General features: G+C 37.0%; 1 protein-coding gene across 23 annotated transcripts in view; it reads left to right on the plus strand.

Annotated features, from left to right (window-relative positions):
* Window positions 1-20,777, plus strand: part of PARD3 (par-3 family cell polarity regulator) — a 665,712-nt gene that overhangs the window by 314,885 nt on the left and 330,050 nt on the right. For all 23 annotated transcript variants that reach the window (XR_010411651.1, XM_045874201.3, XM_045874191.3 and 20 more), the window contains exon 4: window positions 1,226-1,404. Coding sequence is in view for 22 of the 23 variants with exons in the window: in XM_045874201.3 (XP_045730157.1) it covers window positions 1,226-1,404 (179 nt within the window). In the remaining variant the exon portion in view is untranslated. The remainder of the gene's footprint in view (window positions 1-1,225; window positions 1,405-20,777) is intronic.

Below are 20,777 nucleotides of genomic sequence, written 5' to 3' on the forward strand. Positions count from 1 at the left end.
GACTTTTTAGAAATATTTACCTTGCATTCTAGTTTTTGAAAACAGATCGTCTCTAACATTATTTATTTTTTAACATAATTTAAATTTTTCATCTTATATTTAATGTTTTTGAGTGATTTTGCTCAGTTGGTAAGTGGAGTTTTTGGTTTTGATTCCCAGTGTTACAGACTCATGTGCTTTTGTTCTTATCTGGTTTTATAGTTCTGTTCCTTCTCTGCTATACCAATGATTGTATCTGCTAAGGTGTGCTCAGTGCTCTTGATACAAATATTAACCTGAGTTTGTTAATGATTGTGTTATAGCAGTTGCAAACAGACCCCTCTTTTATGCGAATACAGTTGCTGAAACATTGTCTTTCATGTAATTGTGTATATGAGTATATGCCAGATACCTGCATATTACTTTCAAGATTTCCATTATCTTAAGGATAAGAAATGTGTTTGTGCTCTATATTTTCTGATAGTACTTCTTTGAACAAGGTAATTATCTTATTTAACAGAATTCCTTAATAGATGAGCCAAGAAGTTTAGATTGTGTATTTTTAATCCCGATATGGTTAAAAGTTAGATAAAATTTGTTCCATGGCTCACATCATTATTTCTACTTTAGAATATGTATGATATATATCTTTTAAAAGATTTATGTATTTATTTGAGAGAGAGAGTGCGTGCATGAGCAAGAGGGACAGAGGGAGAGAGGGAGAGAGACTCTCAAGCTGACTCCTCGCTCAGCAGAGTGGGGCTTGATCTCACAATCCTGAGATCACAACTTGAGCCCAAACCAAGAGCCCAACGCTGAATCAGCTGCGCCACTCAGGCGCCCCTGTGTATTGAGTATGCACGAGTGTCAGGTACTGTTTTAAGCACTTCATCTCATTTAGTCCTCAAGATACCCTTATGGAAGAAGGATGGTTTTATTGTGTAGGAAGAGACTAGAAGCAGAGTGTCTAGTTAGGCGACTTGCCCAGAACCAGACAGATACCAAATTGGTGAAGCACAAATACGAGCCTGGGCAGTCTGACTCCAGAGCAGGTTATCCCATACATACTACATTTCTTTTGCCGTAAAGTGTTTTAAAGGAACTAATGGAATTTCTATTTAGAATGGTGACCCACTGTCACCTAAATGTTACTCTAATCTTTTGGATTTCACTACCTTTATCCTAACACGTAGTTTTCAGACATTAGTTACCTTTTAAAAAATATAATGCTTTTTTGTATTTATAGATATGCCTCTTCATGTCCGACGAAGCAGTGACCCAGCTTTAATTGGCCTTTCAACTTCCATTAGTGATAATAATTTTTCTTCTGAAGAGCCTTCACGGAAAAACCCCACACGCTGGTCAACAACAGCTGGCTTCCTTAAGCAAAACACTGCTGGGAGCCCTAAAACCTGTGACAGGAAGGTAACCATTTCTATTCTGTGTCTTCTTAGTATCAATGATGAATGTCAGCTGCTGACTGGATCCTTTGCTTCTAGCCCATCTTCACTGTGGCCCTTTGTGTGTGTGCGTATCAACTTCTGCATCAAAGTTTAGATGACTTCTTATTTTATATTGCCCTTGCATTTTATGATAAAATTCATGCTAATAGATTTACTTATGTATCCATTTTTTGAATAGATAATATATTTATGATTAAAAATGAAATCTTTTGACATGAAACGTGTACATGTAAAGTCCCTTTCCTACTTTGTGTCCTAGTCACCCTATTTCTCTTCAGGGGTAATCCCCTTATTAGCCTTTTGCATGTCCTTGCAAAGGTATTTTACACATGTATTGGCAGATATTCCTATTGGTTCATGAGGTACATTAAAGAAATTATAGCATTATGGACTTCTAAGGATGAAAGTAGAATCCATAGTCTAACTACCCTATTGACAATTTTTTCTTCTTAGAGAAAGGACGTGTACTTCCTAGTCTTAATAACATTTTCTTCTTTGAGCTAATTTATTTCAGTCCATGACCTAATTTATTTAGTCTAAAAAAATAAACTTTATTCTATTTTTTCGAGCCTTATCATCCCATTCTGTTATACCTCTAACCTTTTGCTCAATGAGCTTTAAGCTGTGTTTGTCATTTTCACTGCTGAATCTGTAGAGTCTCAGTAAACATCTATTGAATGAATTAATATTTTTTTCAATGCAGACAGTAATTGAGCACCATGTGTATGTTGAACTATAATTACATATTAATATTAAAGTGAATATAGCTTAATATTTGATTTATCCTTTGCATTTATGTGAAAGTACCTGTTCTAATTTTTTTTTTACTTGTTGCATTTCTACAAACACTCTTTTGTAGTAGTTCATTTAAGGAAAAATAATACACAGAGCATCTAGAGTACCTTAACTGGGAAGAATCTACCAGGAAAAAACAGTGTGCTGTAGTCTCTGATTTTTTGGATTAGGAGTTTAACTGTTAGGCTTACTTTTCTGAAATATTTCATTATGTATTTGGTGAGGAATCAAGTTGGAGTATCTTCTCATTGAGATTAACTTGAAATTTTAGAATGCTTGATCATGAAGTAAACCATCCAAAGAAGCAGAATCCAGTTTATGAATAAGCCTCATGACAATTAATTTGTGTTCAGAATAGATTTAATTTACATGGGTATTTAGAAGTGTATAAACAAGTAGAGTTGACAGTTAAAAAAAATGCATTATTAAAAAGATTTTCACATGGTTTAAGGATAGTGGGTCAGAAGTCATTGAGGTAATCAGGGTTTTCTTTTTAATTCCTTCCACATCCTGGGTATGTGAGTCACCGTCAGTTGCACAAAACAGAACCACAGTAGCTATTTTAAACATAAACACAAACTTAATACTTAGAATTGGAATCTCAGAAAATCACTGGAAGTGCTTGAAGAGCGGGCTGTAGGCTGGACCTCCTCAAGGACTTTCTGAATAATGCAGTACTGCACATCTTCCCGGAGAGAAGTGACCTGAGATCCCTCCCCCTGCATCTGCCCACCTCCCCCTGCATCTGCCCACCTGATCCCTCCCCCTGCATCTGCCCACCTGATCCCTCCCCCTGCATCTGCCCACCCTGTCTCCAGGTGTGCTCACCTTGTCTCTTGTCACTTGTGAAGCTAGGAACTGAAGCCAGAAATGCCTCAGCAAACTGGATCGTCTCCATCGCCAGGCTTGCCCCTCACAACACAACAGCCCAGGACAATTCCCTCTTCCACAACCGTCATTTAAATGTCAGGCTCTTGTATGCAAATGTGCAGAATGCTGTTTGCTTCTAGATCCTTATCTATAGGGGAGATTTAGGAAATGGACTTTGGCCTTCCAGCTGCGGCAGAGCGGGCACGCTGCCAGAGGACTGTGGTGCACACTGCCAATTAGTCACCTCACTGAGTGTTTGTTTTAAATAACATGTATCTATCATTGTAACAAATTTGGGAAACTAGTGCAATACAAAATTAAATTATTTATAATGCTAAAATTTAGCAACACCTAGTGTTGAGATAATAAAGAATACACACACATACGCACATACACATACTGTCACACATATATATATCCACACAGAGTTGGAGTCATACTGTGTCAACACTTGGATCCTTATTATTTCTCCTTTTTTTTCATATCATAGGGATTTCCCCCGGTGTGAATTTTATTGGAAATATATATTTATCGGGGCGGGGGGCCGAGGGGGAGAGAGGGAATCTTAAATAGGCTCTACGCCCAGTGTGGAGCCCAACTTGGGGCTCAGTCTCACAACCCCTGAGATCATGATCTGAACAAAAATCAAGAGTCTGAGTCACCCAGGCACTGCCCTGAAAAATATTTTTAATGGATGCAGAATATCTCATTGTAAAATACACTTTATCATTCTCTTATTGTTGGACATTTATACTATTTTCATTTTTTTCACATTACAAATATAAGTGTTGCGAGACAAATTTGAATGTAGTTTTGTTTTAAAAATGATTATTCAGGAGTGCCTGGGTGGCTCAGTCGTTAAGCGTCTGCCTTCGGCTCAGGTCATGATCCCAGGGTCCTGGGATCCAGCCCCGTGTCTGGCTCCCTGCTCAGTGGGAAGCCTGCTTCTCCCTCTCCCACTCCCCCTGCTTGTGTTCCCTCTTTCGCTGTCTCTCTCTCTGTCAAATAAATAAATAAAATCTTAAAACAAAACAAAACAAAACAAAACAAAACATGGTTATTCATGGGCACCTGGGTGGTTCAGTTGGTTAAGCAACTGCCTTTGGCTCAGGTCATGATTCTGGAGTCCCAGGATCTAGTCCTGCATCGGGCTCCCATCTTGGCAGGGAGTCTGCTTCTCCCTCTGACCTCTCCCCTCTCATGCTCTCTCTTTCTCATCCTCTCTCTCTCTCAAATAAGTAAAATCTTCTAAAAAGGGCGCCTGGGTGGCTCAGTTGGTTAAGCGACTGCCTTCGGCTCAGGTCATGATCCTGGAGTCCCTGGATCGAGTCCCACATCGGGCTCCCTGCTCAGCAGGGAGTCTTTTTCTCCCTCGGACCCTCTCATGCTCTATCTCATTCTCTTTCTCAAATAAATAAAATCTTTAAAAAAAAAAAACCTTCTAAAAAAATGAAAAAATGGTTATTCATTCAATAAGCTTTTTCCTATGTGGAATAGTTTTTAATGTAGCCAAATGCCCACACTTCCTCATAGGAAAGACCTTGATTTACCTCTACATCTTTAGATGAAATCATGTTTGCATACAACACACATAAAGGGTAATGTGTAATGACTTTGTCCTTTGAATTATCTTTGGCTTTACTTTTCAAGTACCCATTTCCTAAGCTTGCTATCAAAATTTTAAGCTGTTTGTATTAAAATCTGAGAGATTTTCTTTTTTGTATGTGTATATCGCACTAAGTGCTATCTTATTTTCATTTATAAAATGACTTCCTGTATTTTCAGTATTCAGAACGGGTACTTGGAGGCAAGTATACTTGCTGATCAGTATTAACTTGATTTACTTCTCTTGAGGCCATGAGAGCTTGCCTATGCTGGGCAATTTCAAGATGTTATACATTTTTATGAGTATGTAGTGGCTTAGGTTTTCTGTATAAATGCATTGAAATAAAGGAGTTAAGGATTCATAGTCTTGTGATGCATTGATCTCTAATAGTTAAAATTAAGTTGACATTCTAGTATAACTCATCAACATAGTTAAGTGACCTCTATTCTTCTAAGTTGATAAGCAAAACAAACAGTTTTGGAATAATGTCACCAATTAGTTGAAATCTCTTATTTCTGAACTAGGCAGTTCCATTCAAGTATCTTAGAACCCTACCATGTTGAACTCGCTCCTGTGGCTCAAAACCAAGATGAGAGGTGGAGTCTTCCCAGTTAATGTAGTCATTCCACTATTAAATTTAGAGGGTGATGTAGACAGATTTTGGTGCAACTAAACCACATGAGAGCTTGGAGAGACCAAGGGTTCTATGGGCTTCTGTATTTCTTACAATTCTTCATTCTTTAATTTGGAAGTGAGATGTAGAATAGACGAGAGTCTTGGCTTTTTTTTTTTTTTTTTTATTAACATGTATTATTTGTTTCAGGGGCACAGGTCTGTGATTCATCAGTCTTACACAATTCACAGTGCTCACCATAGCACATACCGTCCCCAATGTCCATCACCCGGCCACCCCTCAGTTTGTTTCCTGAGATTAAGAGTCTCTTATGGTTTGTGTCCCTCTCTGGTTTTGTCTGGTTTCATTTTTCCCTCCCTTCCCCTGTGAGAGTCTTGGCTCTTTATTTTTTTAATTTATTTCTTTATTTATTTTTAAAGATTTTATTTATTTATTTGACAGAGAGAGAGACAGCGAGAGAGGGAACACAAGCAGGGGGAGTGGGAGAGGGAGAAGCAGGCTTCCTGCCGAGCAGGGAGCCCAATGTGGGGCTCGATCCCAGGACCCTGGGATCATGACCTGAGCTGAAGGCAGACGCTTAACTGACTGAGCCACCCAGGTGCCCCAGAGTCTTGACTCTTTAAAAAAGTTCTTTGGAACATTGACTCACTCCTGTTGCCCCGCATTTTGTAGCCAATTGCTTTTTTCAACTCTTAGAGAACATTTTGCTCGCATTTAGTATGGAGAGTATATTGCTAGAAAATGTATTTTCATTTGAGATTTTACACGTGCTTAATATTTCATCTTGGGAAAGAGTATTTCAATCAGTGTGAACACTTAAATCATTTTGCCACCTCTTTGGTCATCCTTATTAAGTCATTGTCCCTGCAAATAAAGTCTAACTAGTATGTGGAGAGCATTTGATTCATTCCATCAAGAACAATGTAATGAGGCACTTATCAGAATCAGCCAACCATGAAGTTTCAAGGATAAAGTCTGTGCATTATTTCATTGTGCACTGGTTGTAAGCCATTATTCCTTTCCCCCAAAGACCAAGAGCTGTTACTTTTCTAAGTTATCTGCCCCTTTCATCAACTCCCCTTCCCCTGCCCCACCAAATAAAATTTACACGGGTAGATAAAAACAAAGGTAGCATTAAGAACATATCTTGATGTTAGGGTAAAGGGAAGAAAGTCATAAGAGAACATGTTGTATTAGGATCAGTATCTCGTAAATTTTTATTTTTAAAAGTTCTTTTTTTTTTTTCAAATAATTTATTTATGTGTCAGAGAGAGAAAGAGTGCACAAGCAAGGGGAGTGGCAGGCAGAGGGAGAAGCCGACTCTCCGATGAGCAGGGAGCCTGACGTGGGACTCCATCCCAGGACCCTGGAATCGTGACCTGAGCCGAAGGCAGACGCTTACCCGACTGAGCCACCCAGGCATCCCTATTTTTAAAAGTTCTTAAAAAGATACCTTAGAATATTTCTGACACCCTGGATTTATTGTTTCTCTTTGATTTAGTTGCTTGACATGTTTGGTACCTTTCCAGTACTCCTCATATACACAAGCTCTTGGAAGAGTTGCTGTCTTAATTATGTCTTTGTCATCTCTCTTTCTGTTCATTAGAAGAGTTATGAGATCTTTCTTCTAACTTTAGAAAAATATTTATATAAACATTTCTGTAGTATATTTTAAGATTCCTCAAATAGTCTTTTTCTTATAATACTACTGTTTGCTCTTTGCATTTATAAAGTAATGAAAAGTATAAAGAAGCAAGTAAGTAATTTGGAATTGTGTAGATGAGTAATATTGACAGTTCAGTGTATGAACGTGGGACTCTGGAGCATAGTTCTGTATAGCTGGTGGCTGTCCTTATTACCAGTGGGGAATCATCGAATGAGTATAGTTTAATTTCCTGACTTTTTTTTCCTAATTTTGTCTTATATTGAGAACATTTTCCCATGTCTCATAAATATAGATAGCTTGCATAATGTTCTTTTATGTACTGATTTTTTTTTGTAGTTGGTGTTTATTCATTTTATTTGGTGATTTTCCTGTTGCTTGACATTTATTCTTTGCCAGGTTTTTTTTTGCTCTAATAAGTAACCTTTAGAAGTACCCTTCAGAAAATACCCTTGTATATTAATTTATGTTGACATCTCTGATTATTTTCTTAGAACAGATTCCTGAAGTAGACTTATTTGACCAAGGAAATGAATATTTTTAAAGCCACTGATAATTGTTTCACATAAGTTCATGACTAATAAAGAGTAAAGTGCTTATATTGTATAAAGCACTGTGAGAAGTCCCAGATGGAGTGAGCTATGGGATGAGGGGGAGGATAAAGAAAACAAAGAAGCAAGTGGTACTGTTCCTGAGTTCTGGAACGTACTGTCTTACTGTACAGCTTAATGGCTCCCATTTGGCCCTGCATCAGAATCACCTGTGAACTTTTAAAAGATGAAATATATTTGTAACGGTGGATTCCTTTCCCTATTTCAGGAGATTTGTGTGTTTATTTAAAGCTGCTTCACTGATTTCAGGGCAGGGTCTGTTTTTGTTTTTTGGTTTTTTTTTTTTTTTTTTAGAACTGAAAAGGAAAAAGAAAAGTGTGCTTGTTTGCCTGTTAAGAGAGGGTAAATAAGAGTATTATGGTTATTTTGAGATGTCTTCTTTTAGGCTAATTTTTCTATCATAGCAGAATAGAATCTGGAACATTTACCATATTTGGTTTTGTGATATTTTACTTCTCATACTTAGATTGCTCAAATTTATAATTTTCAATTGAAAGTCCATTAAGAAGAGTTTTTTTGAGTTTTAAATAAAATTATTATAACAACCTGCTGGGATATTGGATCCTATTCTGTCAATGCCAGACTGGAATAGGACATATCTTTTCTAAATAGAAGCTCTGATACAAATAATGTACCTGTCTATTGTTCCTTGGCATATTGTCCTCCACCCCCAGTCTTAGTTTAAAGTACATTTGAATACATCGGGTCAAGACACCATATTCCCATTATCATGTGTGAAGTCACCAATGCTAATTCAGACACAAGGAACTTGCAGAAAATGCATACTTCTTGTTTTATTCAGAGTCAGAAAACTTTGCCGGTTGCTGTGCTGACAGTGTATTAGCAGTTACCATTGGCTCCTACTTCATGGTACTCTAAAATAGCTGCTTGCTTGCTCATTCATTCATTCATTCATTCATTCATTCATTCATTGTTTATAGAGTTGCAGTCTATGTTTACCTATTTGCTTGCTTCCTCATCCCTTTCTCAATCATTTGGCTTCTGAATCTCTGCTTCTCCTTTATGCTTTCTATTGGATAAAGCCAGTCATATTGGCAAATTTGAGTAGGCTATTTTATTTTTAAGCTAGTGCGTTTGACCAGTTGGCTATTGAAAAACATTGTCTATCTTTTGTTATTTATGAGCCAGTCATAGGTGTTAGTGAGTTACAGTAATCATCTAAAAACCTCAAAGGATGAGCTGAGATCATTCCCTAAAACCACATGTTTCCTCTGTGAGAGACCTATAGCTGTGTTTAATTTTCTGGGGCATTAGCTTCAAGGGAGATCCAGCTGAGACTTAGATGTTAGACTATTCTACAGCAACATTTGTATTTCCTGTTAAAGGCCTCTGAAACTATAAATTTCACCCTTCTATTTTGCATATTAAAAGATCTTCATTTGATTGCAGTACAGTTGTGTGCTTTTAGTAAGTGGTGGTTATCATCATTTCTACAATAGGCTAACTTCAACTGCCAAGCTCACCTAGTTGGAGTTGTTAATAACCTAGTCTCATCTATTTCTGTGCCACATGTAGGGATATGATCTGTCTTCACTTGCTTTGAATATTATAATTTGTGTTCAAAGTTATAAAATCCGAACGTGCTGTTGAGAAAATTTTTGAGCCTGGATATGTGGTATTTTTAGAGTTCACAAACCATTCCAGAAATATAAACCAAAGTAATGTCAAAATCTTTATTGAGCAGCCTCAAAGTTACATAGAGTAGAGAGGGAAATGAATATGTTACACCTGTTTTTCTTGACTTGGAGAGAACTCTGAAAACTGAGAATGACATTGAATCATATTGAACAAACATTTGCATGGCTTTTATACACTTAAAAAAATATATATATTTTTAAAGATTTTATTTATTTATTTGAGAGAGAGAGAGAGCATGAGGGGGAGAGGGTCAGAGGGAGAAGCAGACTCCTCGCTGAGCAAGGAGCCTGATGAGGGACTCGATCCCGGGACTCCAGGATCATGACCTGAGCCGAAGGCAGTCGCTTAACCAACTGAGCCACCCAGGCGCCCTACACTTAAAAATATTTTGGCCTTATTTCATCTTTTTAACTTGGTTTTTGTTTTTAATTTTTGATACATTAGCTTATAAACCTACTTCCTTCAAGTCACAAAGTTAGATGTAGTCACTTCATGTCCTCTTGTTAACAAGAAAAGTAGAAGATGGGACTGCTCAGGACTAGAGCCACCTGCTGCTTGCATTCTAGCTGGACTGGCAACCTTGGTTGTAATTTGCTTGGCTTCCAGGTCTGCCTTTGGAGAAATGCATTTCAGTCAAGGTGTTTTAGAGTGTGGGGGTAGAAGTGGTTCCCATCTATGTCATCTCTAACCTGTATCCGTTTTGAGGTTTTTGATATTTTCACGTAATCATAGCCAGGTTTTTTTGAGGACTTCTTGCCAGACACTGTGCTTGGTCTGTTACATGTTATATCTCATTTAATCCCCCTCTCCTGTTTAAGTGTTGTTGGTGTTCCCATTTTATTGATGAAGAGGTAAAACCTTCAAGAGTTTAAATAGGTCACGTAATAGTTAAACCAACTGTTAAATGGTAAAGTTGTGATGTGAATCTAGATTTTGCAGTTTCAAATTCTGTGCTTTTGACAAATATCCTACCCACATCGCAACATGCTTACAGACTTTATACATTGCCCAATTATTAAAAAAAATTTTTTTCTTTGTTAAAGATTTTACTTGTTTATGCCCAATGTTCATTTAGTTAATAAACTATAAAATATTTCACAATAACCTTTTCATTTTTATTTCCTTTAAATCTTTCTATTATGCAGTTAAGACATGAATATAAGAATAATGGGCATGTGCTTATTATTAGAACTGGCATTTTTTTTTTTTTTTAAGATTTTATTTATTTGACAGAGAGACACAGCGAGAGAGGGAACACAAGCAGAGGGAGTGGGAGAGGGAGAAGCAGGCTTCCCGCTGAGCAGGGAGCCCGACGCGGGGCTCGATCCCAGGACCCTGGGATCATGACCTGAGCTGAAGGCAGACGCTTAACGACTGAGCCACCGAGGCGCCCCGAACTGGCATATTTTTTTAAAACCTCACCAAGTCTATATTATGTCTTAACATTTTAGTCTTAAGGAAAAAAATGCTGGCTTAATGAATATCTGTACTAATAATCTGATTATGTTAACTGATCTCCATTTCTGTCCCTTTTTTTGAGGAATTTTTTGTGTTTGTTTTCTCTAATCCTTGTGATTGATATTATTGTTATTGAGAATTTATATATTTGACCCTCTTCTTGATATTTTATGTGCATTAATGACAGCAAAGTAAATAATGGTACAGTTGGATTATAATCCAAAAACCAAAATAAATATCTATAAGACTATACTGATACTAATAAATGATTAAATAAAAAGTAAATGGGAAATTTACTTACAGAAGACAAATTTTCTTACAGAAGAATCCTAAATAGTATAAATAATATGTCCCCCTCCAGAAGGTGGGAGCTTAACTCCCCTCCTCTTGAGGATTGGCTGTAGTTAATTGTTTCCAAAGAAGAGAGGAGGGAATGTGAAAAATACTAACTTTATAGTGGAGAAGTGACAGACTCACCTTAACCAAGTGATTAAGGTTAGTATCACTAATCATAAGTCATGGTGATATCATGAACCCTTGAAATGGTACGGTGGGATGGGTATTTCACCTCAGTGGAGTTTTCCCCAAAACTCATAACTCCAGTTTAATCGTAAGGAATCTCAAGACAAATCAGAACTGACGGACATTCTATGAAGTACCTCACCAATATTCTTCAAGAATATTGTGGTCATAAAAAACTAAGAGAGACTGAAAAACTATCCCAGGTCAGAGGAGATTAAGGGGATGGAGGATTTAATACAGTTTGGGATCCTGGCACGAAACAAGGACATAAATGGGGGTTGGGGGGAACGGATGGATTGTAAATACATCTGTTAGTGTAGTTAATAGTATCGTATCAGTGTTGATTTCTTAGTTTGGACAACTATGCCAAGGTTATGTAAGATGTTAACATTGGAGGAAGTTGGGTGAAGAGTGGGTAGGAACTCTGTGTACTACCTTGCAACTTTTCAGTAAATCTAAATTTTTTTCCATCACACAAAGTTTTTTTTAAAACCCAGCTTTACGGGGCACCTGGGTGGCTCAGTTGTTGAGCATCTGCCTTCAGCTCAGGTCATGGTCCCTGGGTCCTGGGATCGAGCCCCGCATCGGGCTCCCTGCTCGGCGGGAAGCCTGCTTCTCTCTCTCCCACTCCCCCTGCTTGTGTTCCCTCTCTCACTGTGTCTCTCTGTCAAATAAATAAATAAAATCTTTAAAAACAACAAAAAAACCCAAACAAACCCCCCCAGCTTTACAAGGCACATTGTGTCACCCACATTTTGTGCTAAGAATCAGAGATGGCAGTTCATGCACAGATGCTTGGCATGTGAGGAACCGGGACTCAGCCACAGGTCTCTGTGAGCCCTTGGGCACACCTGGTCATTCCCTGAGATGTATTTTTCTTTTTGGAAATGAGTTATAATGAAAGCTTTTCAACTGATTTTATTAAATACTGATTGATGGTTGGTACCCTTCCCTATGACAAGACTGAATTTGAGAAATGCTCACCAGTTTTAAACCTGGCATTCTCATGGCTGGGTATTCCCACTTGTGTCTTTAATTTTTGTTGAGACATCCTGGTGCAGCAGCTGTTTTGTTGTCACGTTATTTGGATTGTTAAGGTTTTTTGAGGGGACAGAGGAGGGGTTTCAACAGGAATTATTCCAAATTTTCTGGAATCATGTTTTCTAAAGTTATGATTTTCAGTTATAATTCGGGGACAAAAATAGATTCCTTGAAAGTTAATATCCAGCTTAGAGAACATGCTTTTTCTGCTGATGGGGTTGGAGAGAAGGACTTAATTCTTTAGAAGTTTGAGCTATCAATTTCTTTATGGTAAATGCTTTTCGTGTGGAGATGGAATTCTCCAGAAAAGTCATTATGAAATTATGAGAAGCATAAATAGGATGAGATTTTGATAAGTGAAAATAATTTTTCTACATTTTCAAAAATCTGTGGAGATGATTTACCTGAGGAGGCAATTTCACAATTAAGGGGAAAACTTTAAGAAAGTCATATTGTCGACTGTACCTAGGGACTTGCACAGAAATTACTCAGTTGTTTTGCTAATCTACCCAGTTCATTGAAATTATGATTGTGGACTGAAAAATATAAGAAGGAAGTGCTAGTATTTACATTGGCAGGCTAGTTATATGGTGCAAGTATCTTGATTTTCAAATTTTAGTGATTTCTTTGAATATATTGCTTTTAAATTAAGGTGAAAAACATTTAGGTAAATATAAAAGATTTATGTTGCACATTTAGATAATGTGTAAGACTGTAGATATTTTGGAATTAGGCAACTACTATAAGTACCTTACTTTTTCTCTTTCATTTCCCGGCATCTCTTCCCTTCTTCTCTTGGTGTTGTGCAAATTGCTTCTGATGCAAAATGCTATTGTTATTCATAATTTTAGTTAGGAGATATAAGTGTTTAGAGTTACATGTTTTTGAAAGAAAATGAAATGTGGGTAGGTATTTCTTGCTGTCAAAATAAGAAATATGTGGCACTTTCTAAAATGTTTTAAAATTGTTTCAGATTTAAATTTGTTTTTCAGAGTCAAGCAGCATTAGTCAAATGTTGCTCTTCATTTTTATTGTAGTTTTGGAAAATGATCCAGGCTCTTCAAATTGTAACCTGATCTGAAATATTTATATTTTATTTTTTTCTCATACACTTGCCTTTGTTGAAAGAGTAGGGTAAAAAATGATGGTCCCTTTTCTCTATTCCTTATACTTGGTTATAGTGGAATGTTTATGGCCATCTGGCAATTGAGTGGCTTTTTTTCTTCTTCTTTTTTTTTTTTTTTTTGAGAGAGAGAAAGAATATGAATCCTAAGCAGGCTTCATGCCCAGTGCAGAGCTGGATGGGGGCTTGATCCCACAACTCTGAGATCATGAGTCGAAATCAGGAGTCTGACGCTTAACCTACTGAGCCACCCAGGTGCCCCGTTCATGTTGGTTTTTATGAAGTACTGTCCAAGAAATAAAATGCGAGTTCCTGTTATTACTGCTTCCCTTTTAGTTCTTTTCCTTAGTTCCTCAGAATTCAGATGGAGATAATGTTTTTGTAACTTGAAAAATATTAAACTATCCTCCCAGGCTACCTTCTCCCTATGTTCTTATGGGGGATATTTTCATAGGATAAAGGAGATAATCCCAGTTATACCTGGAAATAGACTGTTTTAATTTAAAACCATTTAAAAATTTTTAAAAAAGATGTATTTATTTGAGAGAGAGAGAGAGAGGGAGGGAGGGAGTGTGTGTACACACATGTGCACGCCTGAGTATGTAGGGGCAGGGGCAGGGGCGCAGAGGGAGAGAATCCTCAAGCAGAGCCCCTGCTGAACATGGAAGAAGGAGGCTTCCCACCAAGCAGGGAGCCTGATGTGAAGGCTCGATCCCAGGACCCTGAGATCATGACATGAGCCGAAGGCAGACACCCAACCAACTGAGCCATCGAGGCACCCTTCTCCTTCCAGATTTAAAAAATCTGTATCTAAAGTTTTTCATGGCATTCTGAACTGTTGAGCTGGATTAAAAACAACAGAAGAAATTGGTTCAAATAAATAGCCTGAATGAGACAGAGTTTTGCTGATCTTTTTCCTCTTAGATTTCCTTGTCTACTCCATGACCAGATCTGGTGGCTTCAGAGAAATCTGTGCCCTCATGGTCACCTCTGGAAATGTCACGGCCTTTATAAGTTGACCTACATCTCTGTGAGATATTTAGCCAACCTGTTTTCATACCAGATCCCTTTATGTTCATAGCCTGGTGCAGATCCATGCTCTGGGGTTATTTTTCTTATCTGATGTTACAACAGTTACTACGGTGTACTGGCCAGTTGTAGGTTGTGAGGTAAAACTAAAATGTTATATTTCTGGTTTTGTCAGCATATCAACCAGAAGGATTTGCTATGACAGGAAACTTACTTGCAAATTAATCATAATTTTCAAATGTGTACTTTATTTTTTTTTTTTAAGATTTTATTTACTTAGCAGGGAGAGAGAGAGGAAGCACAAGCAGGGTGAGTGGCAGGCAGAGGGAGAAGCAGGCTCCTCGCTGAGCAGGGAGCCCGATGTGGGACTCGATCCCAGGACCCTGGGATCATGACCTGAGCCGAAGGCAGACGCTCAACCGGCTGAGCCACGCAGGCATCCCCCAAATGTGTACTTTCTGTAGAGAGTTCCAAACAAGAATTTTTTCCCCTGGCATATTCAGCATTCTTGAGTGTCCCACTGATCTAAATGTAATTCTGTGATCTAGAAGCTATTGAATACGTGTCATAAAGACTGGAAAAGACATGAGTTATTGTTCAGATTTTTCAGGTCAGAATGAGTTTTAAGAACTATGTACCTTTAATATTTCAAAGGAAAAAAACTAATAAAATTTGATGTACATTATAGGAGATTTGATTTTGTACATTAAAAAAATCTGCTTGGATAAATTATTTTCAATTTTTGCTACTAATTCCTGTTCAAAATCTAAATTCAGTTTAGAATGAAAATTAAAATAGAGATTTAAAAATAAAATATGTATTAATGAAATTTGAGCTACAGAGGTGCTCTAATAAATGTTTTGGCATTCAAAATCTCTGCATTTTGATTTTTTCATTTTTAAATTTTTAAAAAGTTACATTGTCAGTATAATCGATGTCTCATCACAAATTGTAGCACACTTTTATAGACTATCACTAATGATAAGTAGTCTGCTAATAGAATTTTGACAGAAATGTATGGATGTTTGAATTTCCTCTTTGTCTTGTCATAGTTCTGTTCAGAAGTAGGAGCAAATTTATAAATACAAACTCTTTCTTTTATCTCTTTTAGCCCTCTCATTAATGATTAAGAATGTGGAAGAAAGCAATTACCCAAAAGGAAAGTAGGATATATATATATATATATCTCCTATAGTCTACACACACACACACACACACACACACCAGTATTTATACTTATTTACATATGCAGGAATTACAGATAATATGGGCTTAGCTAATGGGATGAATTTGCTTGACCGCAGATCAACAACATTGGGGCATTCCATGTAGGATATTGGTCATTACACTTCAAAATAGACATGTGTCTAGGATAAGTGATGATAATACTGTGTTTGGAATAAAATCCTGTGGTTTTTTATTTTAAAAAAATATATTAATAGGCATGTCGTTGGTTTAAATGGATAGGGACTGCCAAATCTTCTGCCTTCATTTACAGGCTGGTTATTGAATCTGTAATTTTTTGTGTGAGTCAGTTTATTCCCAATCCCACATCTCTCTCTCTTCTTTTTTCTCTTTTTCATTTACTAACTAGAGGACGATTTGAAGGTCAGAAAAGTACATTGACAAAAATCCTATTTACAGACCATTTTATGGTTGTTCTGCTACACGTTAGCCTTGGCCTTCCTTCCAAGGTCATGCTCTGGTGTAGCCATCAGGAGGCACACAAGGTAAACTCTGGCCACAGAGACTGGAATGGGTCTGTTACATTGAATCAACAATATGATTACTGATGATTTTAGCAAGCTTCATGTAATTAAAAAAAAAATTCTAAGCCATAATTACTAATTTCACCTCAGTCTTAAAATTTCGGGTTAGACATCCTGAAAATAGTTTCTTTTGTGTCTGTGTATCATTTCTTGGAGAAATGATAAAGCAGAAAATTGAGCTCTCTTTGACTAGAATTGCCGAGTTGAAAAATAATTGTAAACTTAAAATCTGAAAACTGTATGGGAATATTAGAAACCATAGGATGCATAGAGGGTACAAAAGTTAAATTTATATGCATTGAACGTTCAGTATGTCAAAATATAACAAAATATAACGGAATATAACACAAATCCGTTTTTCAAAAGGTCTTTGGAATTTTTGCATTGAAAAAAAGTAGAACTGTAGTTGGGTTTCTTACGCTAACATAGAAATATCTGGTACTTCTGTAATGTTCATGAAATATTCCTATATTTCTGCAACAGAGGGATGTAGGCTTGCCAAGGAATCTGACCATCAGCTAAGTAGCTGTTTCTGAGAGATAAAGCCTTGGAGTTGCAGCTTAGTATGCCAGGAATAAGCTTCTATCCCAAGGCATTGGGTGGCTTCTGTGTGGTTTCTTTTTAGTGAATTGTAATTGGCTTGGGGAGCGGTGATGGGGGAGAGGGGAATTACTTTCCATATCCTGAAAGAGATTTACTGCATAACTAGGGTACTGCTACCAGGGAGCAGCAAATTAATATGCATTTCTCAGCCTGGGTGGCTTTTTGACACCTGATGATATGGTAGTACATTTAGATGATAAGGAAAATCCCTGATCACAGCAGGAATGTCTGTTTTTTTCTGGCAAGAGGGATAGCAAAGCTGAATGGCTGTTTGGGACAGCCTCATGAGTGAAGGATTAAAATTGTAATTAAAAAAAAGGAGAGTAATTCCTTATGGTATTTTTCTTACAAAAATTGTTAGATAAAGTAGTAATGGCTTTACTATAATAGATTATTTCTTGTCATTAGCAAATTTAATAATCATTAGGATTTTGGATATTGGTAGTACTGACAGATTTTTATAAGTCTAAAGAAAAAGATTTCTGGTTTTTTTTTTTTTAAAGATTTTATTTATTTACTTGACAGAGAGATAGAGAGAGAACACAAGTAGGCAGAGTGGCAGGCAGAGGGAGAGGGAAAAGCAGGCTCTCTGCTGAGCAGGGAGCCGGATGTGGGGCTCGATCCCAAGACCCCAGGATCATGACCTGAGCTGAAGGCAGCCGCTTAACCAACTGAGCCACCCAGGCACCCCAAGATTTCTGTTTTTACCTTGAAGTTTACCAGTAGACAGAATGGAGGCATTAATTTGATCATAGAATGAAATAGATTTAAAGTCACATTCTCAAATTTTTTAAAATAAATACAGCTCTAACTTGTTGCAAAAATATTAATGGCAAAGATTTTTGTTGGTTTGGTTTTTTCTTTAGGTTAGAAAATATAGGTTTTGCAAATACATTTAACTTAAAAATGTTGACTTTTTTTGTAGCTGGCAATAGTCTGATCCATTAAAAATGTAGATAATCTTTCATAGACATATTAAGACTACCATGTTTTTTTTGTTGTTGTCGTTCTTGTTGTTATTTAGCCATCTAAGGACTTTATTAGTTGCAAACACTTCTTTCCTTCAGAAACAAATGACAGCATTATGTATTACATTCCATGCCTTCATACTTTTTAAAAAAATTTTTTTAACTTTAATGGGAACATAGGAATGCAAACTCACAAATGAGCTAAGAGAAAATTCTTTTCAAAAATCAAGTACTTTGGGGCGCTTGGGTGGCTCAGTTGGTTAAGCGACTGCCTTCGGCTCAGGTCATGATCCTGGAGTCCCAGGATCGAGTCCCGCATCAGGCTCCCTGCTCGGCAGGGAGTCTGCTTCTCCCTCTGACCCTCCTCCCTCTCATGTTCTCTGTCTCTCATTCTCTCTCTCGCAAATAAATAAATAAAATCTTTAAAAAAAAAAATCAAGTACTTTAACCTATATAATTTGGAAGAAAAAAGCAGTATGTTTATCAATATGTACTATCAGGCACTCGCTCCCATGCAAAGTTCATGTAGGTAGTAAGTTTAGATTCATTGCCAATCAGATCAGTGAATTTGGGAATGTTTTGAGAAATGCTCATCAGATCTTTTGGACATTCAGATATTTCAGCGTCAGTGCAAGGTTAATAATGAGAACTTTTTTTTTTTGAAGGATTCTTTTTTGTGTTTATTATTATGGCCTCTCATTAAATTCTCATTCTTCTATTAAGTACATTAAATATTTGTTGGGTACCTATTTTGTGAAAGGCTCTGTGCTGGGCATCATAGGGATAGAAAGATGGTCCTTTCTCCAAAGCTTATAATGTAGTAGAGTTTGCTAGAGGTTATGGCATTTATTTTTTTTTATAGAATTTTTTTTCATTTAAATTCAATTAATTAACATAGGATGTATTATTGGTTTCAGAGGCAGAGGTCAGTGATTCCTCAGTCTTGTATAATATCCAGTACTCATTACATCAGATGCCCTCCTTAATGTCTGTCAACCAGTTACCTCATCCCCCCACCTCCCTCATCTCCAGCAACCCTCAGTTTGTTTCCTGTGATTAAGATTCTCTTATGGTTTATCTCCCACTCTGATTTCGTCTTGTTTTATTTTTCCCTCCCTTCCCCTATGATCCTCTGTCTTGTTTCTTAAATTCCACCTATGAATGAGATCATATGATAATTGCCTTTCTCTGATTGACTTACTTCGCTTGGCATAATGACCTCCAGTTCCATCCATGTCATTGCAGATGGGAAGATTTCATTTTTTGATGGCTTAGTAGTATTCCATTACACATACACACACGCACACGCGCGCGCACACACACACACACACACCACATCTTCTTTATCCATTCATCTGTTGATGGACATTTGGGCTCTTTCTGTAGTTTGGCTATTGTGGACATTGCCGCTATAAACATTGGGGTGCAGGTGCCCCTTCAGATCACTACATTTAAGACTACTATGTTTTTTTTTTTAAGATTTTTTAATTTATTCATTTGACAGAGACACAGCGAGAGAGGGAACACAAGCAGAGGGAGGGGGAGAGGGAGAAGCAGGCTTCCCGCCGAGCAGGGAGCCCGATGCAGGGCTCGATCCCAGGACTCTGGGACCATGACCTGAGCTGAAGGCAGACGCTTAACGACTGAGCCACCCAGGCGCCCCTAAGACTACTATGTTTTTAAAATCATTTACACTGAAATGAATATTTTTAAGCTGAAAATAGTATGTACTGTATACATTTCAATTGGAAATCATGAATATCCAAGCATATATTGTGAAGGAGAAATCATATTGCATGTTATGATGTTTGTTGTTATACTAACATTGTAAATACAGAATCACAACTTTATAGGACTACAGTCTTCGTCTGAACTTTGGATCAAGCTCAGGATTGTGAGGGAGAACATGAGTGAAATGCTAGTAGTACCTGCATGATGCTATCAACAAAGTAAAGCATATATTGCATAGTGATTAATAATATATTTTAGAAATTCTTCACTTTCTTGATAATGACTAAGGTTACTTCAGCTGGGCTTCTCATACATTATAAATTAATGTATGAATCCATTATTGATATGACCATAACAATATTGAATTAGGAAAACTTTTTTGTTATGAGGGGTTAATATCAATTTTATTTTTCTTATCTATTAACTATTCAAAGTTGATTCTACAAATATAAAATTGAATTTTTCAGGTGGAGTTCAAAAGGACAGATTTTTTTTTTTTAATCTTTAGCCCTTATCTCCTTTAATATGATTACTTTGTGGTGGCCTGAAACATGAATTACATGTCATAATTGATGTAATTGGAGAAATGTCACACTGCTTTTTAGATGCAACTGGAAGTAATTACATTATCCACAGACATTGTATACTGTAGGTGTGACATTGAATTGAAATAGGCATATAACAGTTATACATCTGGTAGTATAAATCTAAAAGTACAATCATATTTCAGTGAAAATGCGTTTCACTGATGTTTATCGTGATGCCTTTTGAAAGCATTCCCTTTTTCATTTTTAAAACGACTTACAGAAGTGTTCTTTGAAAATTCAGGGATTCTGAACCATGTGAAAATGACATATTGAAGTAAAAGCCCTCCATTATTGGTATAGGCCACTGAGCTAAGTGCTTGAGTTTAAAGGTGAATGGCGATCTTCTGCCTTGGTTTCGATGTAACAGTGGAAATAGCAGTTTTAAAAATTAACTAAATTATAAGTTAGAGCTATAATTAGAAGTAAAATTAGAATATAGTGGTAATAAAAAGCATGACATTCTGATGTCTGTTGAAAGTCCGGGAATCCTTCTTAGAGAAAGTAGCAATTGCATTGGGTGTTGAAAAATGGTAAGTAATCTTACAAAAGAGATGTTATTGGAGTCTAGGCTCTGAAAGAGCATAAGTAAAGGTGAAGAGGCATGTGGCACAGCAAGCGTGATTGTGTGCAGTTTCCTCTGGGCTACCTGCAGTGTCTGTCCCATGG

The sequence above is a fragment of the Mirounga angustirostris genome, unplaced genomic scaffold, assembly GCF_029215605.1.
Source record: "Mirounga angustirostris isolate CCGP_5_RB_7025 unplaced genomic scaffold, mMirAng1.0.hap1 SCAF_5, whole genome shotgun sequence".
NCBI lineage: Eukaryota > Metazoa > Chordata > Mammalia > Carnivora > Phocidae > Mirounga > Mirounga angustirostris.